Here is an 11,212-nt window from a genome sequence, read left to right as displayed (position 1 = left end):
GCGAGCCTTAAATGCTTAGTGGAGTAAGCCATTTCATCCCATTTTTACACTTTTTCTGGGCTATGGAGATTGTAACAGAATGGTACCCTGTGACATAGGGTGTAAGGGAGGTGTTGTGTCAGGTTTGGGCCCCCTTCAGTTTGCATATAGGTGGGGGTAAGCAAGGAGGATGCTGTCTGCAGACTTGAGTTGTGCTTTTAACACAATTCAGCCATACGTCCTGGTCCAGAAGTTAATTAACATGCAAGTTAATCTCTTTCCCCCTGCACCAGAACAAAGGCCTGGCCAGAGAGCCAGAAACACCCACCACCAAGAACTCAGGGACAGACAAGAGAGATAGAGACAGATAGACCCAAGCAGAAAAACCCAGCAAGAGAATAAACACACATGGTCATTACTGTGAGTTTCTTGTCTGACTTAGTGCTTAGCTCAGATAAGATAATTATAGTGGGCGATTTTAACATCCACACAGATGCTGAGAATGACAGCCTCAACACTGCATTTAATCTATTATTAGACTCTATCGGCTTTGCTCAAAAAGTAAATGAGTCCACCCACCACTTTAATCATATTTTAGATCTTGTTCTGACTTATGGTATGGAAATAGAAGACTTAACAGTATTCCCTGAAAACTCCCTTCTGTCTGATCATTTTTTAATAACATTTACATTTACCCTGATGGACTACCCTGCAGTGGGGAATAAGTTTCATTACACTAGAAGTCTTTCAGAAAGCGCTGTAACTAGGTTTAAGGATATGATTCCTTCTTTATGTTCTCTAATGTCATATACCAACACAGAGCAGAGTAGCTACCTAAACTCTGTAAGGGAGTATCTCGTCAATAGTTTTACATCCTCATTGAAGACAACTTTGGATGCTGTAACTCCTCTGAAAAAGAGAGCTTTAAATCAGAAGTGTCTGACTCCGTGGTATAACTCACAAACTCGTAGCTTAAAGCAGATAACCCGTAAGTTGGAGAGGAAATGGCGTCTCACTAATTTAGAAGATCTTCACTTAGCCTGGAAAAAGAGTTTGTTGCTCTATAAAAAAGCCCTCCGTAAAGCTAGGACATCTTTCTACTCATCACTAATTGAAGAAAATAAGAACAACCCCAGGTTTCTTTTCAGCACTGTAGCCAGGCTGACAAAGAGTCAGAGCTCTATTGAGCTGAGTATTCCATTAACTTTAACTAGTAATGACTTCATGACTTTCTTTGCTAACAAAATTTTGACTATTAGAGAAAAAATTACTCATAACCATCCCAAAGATGTATCGTTATCTTTGGCTGCTTTCAGTGATGCCGGTATTTGGTTAGACTCTTTCTCTCCGATTGTTCTGTCTGAGTTATTTTCATTAGTTACTTCATCCAAACCATCAACATGTTTATTAGACCCCATTCCTGCCAGGCTGCTCAAGGAAGTCCTACCATTATTTAATGCTTCAATCTTAAATATGATCAATCTATCTTGTTAGTTGGTTATGTACCACAGGCCTTTAAGGTGGCAGTAATTAAACCATTACTTAAAAAGCCATCACTTGACCCAGCTATCTTAGCTAATTATAGGCCAATCTCCAACCTTCCTTTTCTCTCAAAGATTCTTGAGAGGGTAGTTGTAAAACAGCTAACTGATCACCTGCAGAGGAATGGTCTATTTGAAGAGTTTCAGTCAGGTTTTAGAATTCATCATAGTACAGAAACAGCATTAGTGAAGGTTACAAATAATCTTCTTATGGCTTCAGACAGTGGACTTATCTCTGTGCTTGTTCTGTTGGACCTCAGTGCTGCTTTTGATACTGTTGACCATAAAATTTTATTACAGAGATTAGAGCATGTCATAGGTATTAAAGGCACTGCGCTGCGGTGGTTTGAATCATATTTGTCTAATAGATTACAATTTGTTCATGTAAATGGGGAATCTTCTTCACAGACTAAAGTTAATTATGGAGTTCCACAAGGTTCTGTGCTAGGACCAATTTTATTCACTTTATACATGCTTCCCTTAGGCAGCATTATTAGACGGTATTGCTTAAATTTTCATTGTTACGCAGATGATACCCAGCTTTATCTATCCATGAAGCCAGAGGATACACACCAATTAGCTAAATTGCAGGATTGTCTTACAGACATAAAGACATGGATGACCTCTAATTTCCTGCTTTTAAACTCAGATAAAACTGAAGTTATTGTACTTGGCCCCACAAATCTTAGAAGCATGGTGTCTAACCAGATCGTTACTCTGGATGGCATTTCCCTGATCTCTAGTAATACTGTGAGAAATCTTGGAGTCATTTTTGATCAGGATATGTCATTCAAAGCGCATATTAAACAAATATGTAGGACTGCCTTTTTGCATTTACGCAATATCTCTAAAATCAGAAAGGTCTTGTCTCAGAGTGATGCTGAAAAACTAATTCATGCAGTTATTTCCTCTAGGCTGGACTATTGTAATTCATTATTATCAGGTTGTCCTAAAAGTTCCCTAAAAAGCCTTCAGTTGGTTCAGAATGCTGCAGCTAGAGTACTGACGGGGACTAGAAGGAGAGAGCATATCTCACCCGTGTTGGCCTCTCTTCATTGGCTTCCTGTTAATTCTAGAATAGAATTTAAAATTCTTCTTCTTACTTATAAGGTTTTGAATAATCAGGTCCCATCTTATCTTAGGGACCTCGTAGTACCATATTACCCATTAGAGCGCTTCGCTCTCAGACTGCGGGCTTACTTGTAGTTCCTAGGGTTTGTAAGAGTAGAATGGGAGGCAGAGCCTTCAGCTTTCAGGCTCCTCTCCTGTGGAACCAGCTCCCAATTCAGATCAGGGAGACAGATACCCTCTCTACTTTTAAGATTAGGCTTAAAACTTTCCTTTTCGCTAAGGCTTATAGTTAGGGCTGGATCGGGTGACCCTGGACCATCCCTTGGTTATGTTGCTTTAGACGTAGACTGTGGGGGGGTTCCCATGATGCACTGTTTCTTTCTCTTTTTGCTCCGTATGCATCACTCTGCATTTAATCATTAGTGATCGATCTCTGCCCCCCTTCTCGGCATGTCTTTTTCCTGGTTCTTTCCCTCAGCCCCAACCAGTCTCAGCAGAAGACTGCTCCTCCCTGAGCCTGGTTCTGCTGGAGGTTTCTTCCTGTTAAAAGGGAGTTTTTTCCTTCCCACTGTGGCCAAGTGCTTGCTCATAGGGGGTCGTTTTGACCGTTGGGGTTTTTCATAATTATTGTATGGCCTTGCCTTACAATATGGAGCGCCTTGGGGCAACTGTTTGTTGTGATTTGGCGCTATATAAGAAAAAAGTTGATTGATTGATTGATTGACATAAAACCAATGAATCGATGAAAATAATAAAACAGACCAGAAAAAAAAACAAAAACATGATGGTCCTGCAACACAGAGCCTCTGTCCAAACTCAACCACAGCATCTACATTTTGTCTACGTAGTCAAAGAAAATGGATGGGGTTGGGATGTTGATGACTTCATGACTTGCTCTGGATTGCAGCTTTGCTTGTTGTCTCTGTGCTACTGACCTTTCAAACTGTTGGCTGGAATCAGACCACTCCAGAGATGACTGACCTTGACTTTGTGGAAAATGCTGTGATCTTTGTGACTCCATCTGAAAAGCTGAGAGAGGAATCAGAGTGTCTGGTTTTGTGATGGTCCTCGGTCGACGGTAAGATCCAGGCTTCTAGCGACTTCCTGAACTCGGCCGTCGGACTTGTATCTGTATACAGTGAAAGTGTTGAATGTAGGGCTGAAACGATTACTTGAATAACTCGAATAATTCGATTACAAAAAATGATCGAGGCAAATTCTGTGCCTCAAAGCTTCCTTTAAACATTGTAGTACATATGCCAGGCCTGTGTGTGGCGCTGTAATGTCCCCAGAAAAACAGCAGAAGAAGACTAGAGCATGCGCTCAGGCCGTGTAACAAATAATAATTTAGTCCTTAAAGCTACCGCTTTCCAATGTGACAGAGTAAAATGAAGCCTTTTAAGAGAAAGAGGCTCCACACTGATCATCTGAAACAGTCTGACTTCACATTTAAAGTGAAGCAGTGTGTTTGTCTGTTATTAAAAAACACACAGTCTGCTCCACGTGGTGACTATTGACCCGACGGCCGGGTTCCCACAGTCAAAGCCGGCTGCTGTTCAGACTCGCACTAAGTGTTTCGCTTTTTCTGGGCAACACACAACACTTCACAAACACGGTAACTTAAAAAAAACAGTAACTGTGAGGCTGCGTGTTCAACCACCTGCTGAAATGCAACAGGGATAAAATAAATAAATCACGTAGGGATCCAGTCCACCAACCTTAAACAAAAACAACTCAAAATGGTTACATTTCACAAATTGGAGAAAACAAAAAAACAGAACAGAAAGCCACATCCCATTTCAGAAAACTCTCAAGACTTTGGCACAGGGACATTGTGCCATTGCTTAGGGAGAACCCTGAACTATTGATGTTGTTTAAAAACACAAAAGTACTTTTTATCCGATTACTCGATTACTCGCCAGAATAATCAATAGAATACTCGATTACAAAAATAATCCAAAGCTGCAGCCCTAGTTGAATGTATTTTGAGGAGCAACATAACGAGCAGTTTTCCATCTGACGCAGATGTTCACAGCACTTCATACTAGCAAACCAGAAGATGGTGGTGACTTCATTCAGGAAAATAAATCCACGTTATATGAAAGCTCATATTTGCTTTATGTCAAACATCAAGTGAGGCCGAAGGGTGATGATAAAAAATAAATAAATCCAACTGGGCCATCCGAGTCATCTGCCACAAGGACCCGGCCGCGGCATCATCACTTCCGGTTTGCTTCTGCATCAGATCACAGCAACGTCACTTCTGGTTTGTTTTCACGTTGGATCAGTGTCCGACGTGTCTCATCCACCTTAAGGACCTCGAGAATAGAAGGTCAAATGATGTGATCTCAAATTGTGTTGGGGAACAATTGATTTCGTCGTGGTTAAAAAAAAGATTCGGTCGTGGAACATCACTTGTGGTTTGCTTCTGCATCAGATCAGTCGCTGGCATTGCTAAGCACATTGCTAAAACCAGACAGAGTACCCGGATATGTGAATGAGTCAATAGACCGAAAACGCATCTCGGATTTCAAAGTAAGTAGTGTATAGTGCCCAAAGTATTCAAATTAAAACAAAAACAAACTAGGACTGCAAGCAGACATATACGGACCCTCATGTCCATGCCACAGCCTCCCCAAGCCAGCGCATCCCATTGTGACCAGATATGGACAGGTTTGTACAGGGGCAGACACTCATCACACAGTTCAAGTTTCAAGCAAATCAGACAATGCATGAAAGAGTTATGACAAGTTGATGGTTCATCCACTAGGGGGCACTCAGAGCAGCAACAGAGGGAGCAGGTGTGGTCAGGGACCAACCCTCATCACACATGTGAAGTTTCAAGTCAATCAGACAAAGTATGAAGGCGTTATCATGACTTGATGTTCCATGGCGAAGGGTAAAAATGGCGGAGCGATAGCAGCCACACACTTCAACGTAGAAAAAAAGCTTTTGATAACTTTTGATCAGTATAGTGTCCGGATGATCTGAAAGAAGTTTGAAGTGCATTGGACAAAATCCCTAGGAGGAGTTTGTTCAAATACAATGTGTGGAACTCTCGCCAAAATTACATGAAATTTCAAAATGGCTGACTTCCTGTGTGGAGTAGACCAATGGTGCAAGAGACTTTTTTGTATGTCTATGCAAGTCACACATGTGTAACAATTTTCATCTCCCTACTCCAAAAAACCCCTATGGGGAGGGGTTTTTGAAAGTTACAAGGGGGCGCTATTGAGGCATTTTGCCCCGCCCATGGGCGATGCCCCTATGACCTGTAAGAGGTTGTCATGCTTGACCTGTGTATCAATTTTCAGGATGATATGACAAAATTAAAGCCATCAAAAGGAAGAACGTAATTTCATGGCGAAGGGTTGATTTTCACACAGACGCCATTACTCATAGCTCTGAAACACTCACCAAAGTTTGACAAACCCTAGCAGCCGCGCCTTTTCACCTACAGAAATTCTTTTGATAACTTTTGATTAGCATAGGGTCCTGATGATGTGTACTAAATTTGATGACGATTGGATGAAATCTCTAGGATGAGTTTGTTCAAATGTAAGTACTGGAAATGGCCAAAATTGGCAAAAATTATCTCAAAATCGAATCTTCAAATCAAAATGGCTGACTTCCTGTCGACATTTCACCATGACGTTAAGAGACTTTTTTGTGCATCCTAGCATGGTAGATATGTGTACCGAATTCCCTGAGGCTACGACGAAAAATCCCCAGTGGGGAGGGTGTTTGAAAATTTGTAGGGGGCGCTAGTTCACCATTTCACTGCGAGCATGTATGCAACCCCCAAAATATCGAATTTTGGATCTGGCCAAACAACTTTGCAAAGTTTGGTGAGTTTTTGAGCATGGGAAAGGGCCGAAATTGGGACTTGAAAAGTGTAAAGAATAGTAAGTTATAAATAAATAAATAATAATAATTCACAGCACAATGACAATAGGGTCCTCGCAGGACTTTGTCCTATTCGGGCCCTATTTAAGGTGGCATATAATACCAAGTGGTGCTGTGACATGTTTTGTTTTTATGTGCTGTTATAACTTTATTGTATGTGTGTTTTGTATGATTAAAATGGTGGGGGGGTCAAGGGGGCCCTGGTTGGGGCTGAAGGGTTTTAGCCATGCTACTGCTTCCCAGAACCATTTTACTGAAAAACGTTTGAAGGACCTAAATGACATGGTGAGATGGTGAAGAGCTTTGCTCATTAATGTTGGCGACTGTCATGGCCCTCCTTTGTCATGCAGGGGCGGTTTCTCCTGCAGGCAGAGGTGGGGCCATGTCTAATTGAAGTCACTTGAGGCTCATATTTAAAGAAGGGCTTCAGCCACATTCATTCTCAGCCACATCAAAAAACGAAACACAAAATTCAGGCTTTGTATGTTAAAATTTTGCCCTTTAAACTCACAGTAAAAAGTAGTATCTACGTCATAAATTAAAAGAAATAAAAATCGAAAAGCCAAAATGATGGTGTGAATAACTGCCCCCTTTAGTAAAGCACATGTAAACGCAGTGACCTCATTCTCACTGGCCGATTTGATGATGTCATTTACGAAAGCAGAGATCAGCTTGGTGATTTTGTTGCACATTAATGTGGATGTTTTAAAGGTTCTTGTACTTTCACTGCTGCTTACGTGGACTTTAATCGGCTCCTGTTTTCTGCTGGCTGGTTTCATTTGTCAGGTGCTGTGTCTTGGTGGACACTGCAAGTGGGCAGCACATGGGTTTAAAAGCCTTTCCATTGTTGTTTTGAAGTGTGCATGCCACAGGAGACGGCAGACGCTGAGTCATCATTTGAAACAGTATGAATATAAAGGAGACAAGATGTGTCACCAGCCTCTCTTTTGTCCTCCCACTGCAGAGGCCACTTTAGAGTCTGAAGATGGCCAAGGCCACAGCTTCCTATGACCAGCTGGCTCATCAGGTGGAGGCACTCCGCAAGGAGAACTCTCATCTGAGGAGGGAGCTGGAGGACAACTCCCATCACCTGTCCAAGCTGGAGACAGAGACGACTGGCATGAAGGTGAGTCTGTAGACATAAAGGCTGGAATAGTCAGCAGATACTGAGGATGTGAGAAGCTTTCAGTTTGAGATCCTGCCATCAGGTCTCGTGGAGAAAGTCAACCCAAACACCACAACAAAAATACAAAGGGAACCAGGAGAAAATGATCTGTCACAGTAAGGTGAGGTAGGTCATGAATTATACAAGACATATTATAGAAGACAGGCAAGGAAGCTTGTTTCACACCAAATGAATGGACAAGGAAAAAAGAAGGATGTAAAAACCGACTGCTGTCAAGACACTGTGAGACAGGCGCGTCATTATGAACACGATGTAGATGTGTGAAAACAGAAATGCTGAAAATGAACCACACACCACATCGGAGCACCACATACAGACAGAAGTCACACAGAGGTAACGTGAGTGGAAAGACGGCAAACTAAAACAGCACTCAGGCAAGTACATGTGGAATGAATGGAGCGCTGAAAAAGGAACATAAATCTTATTTGTCTTGAAGTGTATATGAAAAAGCTACAAGAAAACATTGGTTTAATAAAATTAAATGAAAGAAAAACACAGGATAGATAATCGCACCAGTAATGTAATGGTGCCGTATTCCTGAGTGCGCTGCTGTAGGACGTGATTATGGTGCAAGTTCCTGTTAGACACCGGAAGTAGCAGTGAGCCATTGTTTACTCGTACTTTTCATTTCCCGTACCGGTTTGTTTTCTTTTCTAAACGACGATCAGCTGCTGTAGCATTTAAAAATGTCCTGGCGCAGATCAGGAGCATGGTGCGTTGACTGCAGTTGTACAACCAGACAAAGTCTGCAGCTACAACAGCAATGTTTTTAACATGCAGTGGGACTAAAAGAGTTTCCTCCACTGACCGAGGGAAGAGGAACCCCAAAGGATGTGGCTGAAAAGACCACTTAAAACGTTATACGTCTGCTCTCTTCACTTTGTTGACAAAAACCCCACAGAAGAACGTCTTACTTTGTGATTTGGATGTGACAGAACCACCAGAGAAGATAGAGGATTGACAGCGGTGCCACCAGAATAACAGGTATGATTTCATGTGTCTGGAGGAAAAAATCACTCTTGTATTAATCACTAGCAACAGCAAGATTTACCCTTTTCTGAACAGTTAAAATGTAACGTGCGTTTGGGCTGCTGGTCAGAATGAACCTAATAATGCCATCATTTCAGAACGGACACAAAATGTTCCACACTGCAGTATTTTAATCTGAATTTAATATTGTAGCTGTTATTATGTTATGTTAATGACTTTGATAAAACTAAGACAGAACTTTGTCATGGCTGATTTGGCACACGGATTTGAAATATCACAAGGTCAGCTCAGCAGCACAGTGGGCATGTGGGCAGATGTTATGTGTGAACACATGAAGGATCTCATTCTGTGGTTGCCTCATGAAACAATCAAAGCAACATTGCCATATATACAGGAAATGCTGTTGGCGCACAAGACAGGAGGGTCGTGTCATGCCCAGTCCAGGCTCAGGGGCTAGATTTTCGTTCATTGCCTTGTTTCCTCTTTGAGTCTCTGGTTTTACCTTTCATTAGTTTATACTTTACCATGTTAGTCTGTTTGATTCTGTTTATTGCTTTGTTTACTATTTAGTCACTCGTTTCTTTCGTTACCTTATTTTGTTTGCAGTCATTCAGTTATTCATTGCTTTTCTTTATGTTACACTTTCATCACGGATTCTTTCTTTGGTTTTCTTTTATTCTGTAGTTATTTGTTGTTCACTCCTGGTCCTATAAGTCTAGTTCTGGTTATCACATTTCTTGTATTATGCTTTAGTCACAGGTTTTGGTTATTATTCACCTTCAGTGTTTCTTGTCATATCATGTTCCATTTGTTATATATTCCATTTTCTGTTTTCAGTTATCTTTTATTTATTGCATCATTCTGTAGTCACTGTGTTTGTTTATTCTTGGTTTATCATCTATTTTGTGTTGTATTTTGTGGTTACTGGTTTTGTTTCATGTCAGTTATTTTCTGCTCAGTTTATAATCTGTATCTGCCCCTGTTCTAGTTTCTATTATAATCATAGATCTTCATGTTTCCTGCTATTTGGATTAGTCACGTTATTTCCTAGTTTGGTTTCCCCTTTTGTTTTGCTCACGCATTATTGCTTGTCTGGAACAAGTTACGTTATACACTGTTAGTTTTTTGCCACTTACTTTACTTGCTTTGCACCATTGGTTTTTCAGCCACTTAGTTATCTTGCCCTAGTTCACTTTGCTTTTGCCTCACTGCTCTCTCTTGCACTTACTTTTGTCTTTCCCAGTCACATCCCCTTCCAACACCTTCTGCACACCTGCTTCTCATTTCTCCTCTAATTACACCACCAGTTATTTAAGCCCTCACAGTCTCACTACTCACTGCCAGATTGTTGATTTCATGTCACTCTCCAGCCATAGTTTCAAGTACTCCTTTGCCTTGTTTTTTGCCTGCCGGATTTTTGACCTTGCTTTGTCCTCGACCTTGAGTTTGCCTTTATCTCTGATTGCCTCCTCGCTGTGTATTTTGACCTGTGCCTGTCTGTTGAACCACGCCTCAGCCTTTCGCCTGTCTGTTACCGTTGCCTCACTGCTGGATCACCTGTGTACCGACTCCCTGCTTGCTTTGATGATTAAACCTTGTACTTTCTCCATCCCTGGTGAGAACTTGCATTTGTGTCCACATGTTATGAGCCACGCCGCCACCATGCCTGACAGGTCGCCAGCACAAATATCACACCCATCTCTGGATGGAGTTGCACCTTAAACAGAGAGAAAAAACAATCAGGCATCAGAAAAACAAGAAATACAGTATAATTTGTCAGCATTAAACAACAAGAAAAACAGGAGAAATACTAAGGTAATCGCCGGCCACTAGCCCTAAACTTTACTAAAAGACCCAGAATTTAGGTAAAGTTGAGGTCACGGCACGCTCCGTTTACTAATAAAATGAATTAAAAGAGTAAAAAGCATAAAATGAAACTATGCCAGTATCCTAGCCATATGAAAGGGAAAATAAGTGCGTCTTCAGTCTGGACTTGAAAGTCTCCACAGAATCTGAGGGACACAAAGTCCCTCAGATTCTCAGTCTCCTGCACCCTGAGAACACAAAGCCCGGGGCTGTACATAAGGTTTACTTAGGTCAGCTAGGTAGGGGGGTGCCAGTCCATGAACAGTTTTATAGATTAGTAGCAAAACCTTAAAATCTGATCTCACTGGGACAGGAAGCCAGTGAAGAGACACCAAAATGGGTGTAATGTGGCTGAACTTTCTGCTTCTGGGCGCAATTTGGTGGGGGATAGGGGGAACATGTCCCCACCCCACCTTTTCAACCAGGGGGGACAGAATATGGTATGTCCCCCCCCACCTTCTGACATATATGTGTGTACTTGAAACATGCTATGCCAGTCTTATGTGCAAACCATGTCAGACTAGTATCTTTGTTTCTGCAAGTTTGTATTTTTAGCAGCATTGACTTGTTTCCAACACCTGGTTCTTGTTTGTCACATTCAGAATTTTCTGGGACTGCATTTGCCCAGATTTGAAACCAAAAATAGTTGTCTCTAGGGACTAGTGTGTACACA

The 11,212-nt window shown here is 41.5% G+C and overlaps 1 protein-coding gene across 1 annotated transcript in view; it reads left to right on the top strand.

Moving 5' to 3' along the window:
- The first annotated feature begins 7,462 nt into the window (after positions 1–7,462).
- Positions 7,463–11,212, top strand: part of apc2 (APC regulator of WNT signaling pathway 2) — a 234,378-nt gene continuing 230,628 nt past the window's right edge. The window contains 1 exon segment of the mRNA XM_034179257.1: positions 7,463–7,623. Within this exon segment, the coding sequence (XP_034035148.1) occupies positions 7,483–7,623 (141 nt within the window). The 5' untranslated portion in view covers positions 7,463–7,482.

This window comes from Thalassophryne amazonica, chromosome 10 (assembly GCF_902500255.1).
Source record: "Thalassophryne amazonica chromosome 10, fThaAma1.1, whole genome shotgun sequence".
Taxonomy (NCBI): domain Eukaryota; kingdom Metazoa; phylum Chordata; class Actinopteri; order Batrachoidiformes; family Batrachoididae; genus Thalassophryne; species Thalassophryne amazonica.
Note: the sequence above shows the minus strand (reverse complement) of the source record. Positions and strands in the feature narration are given on the sequence as shown.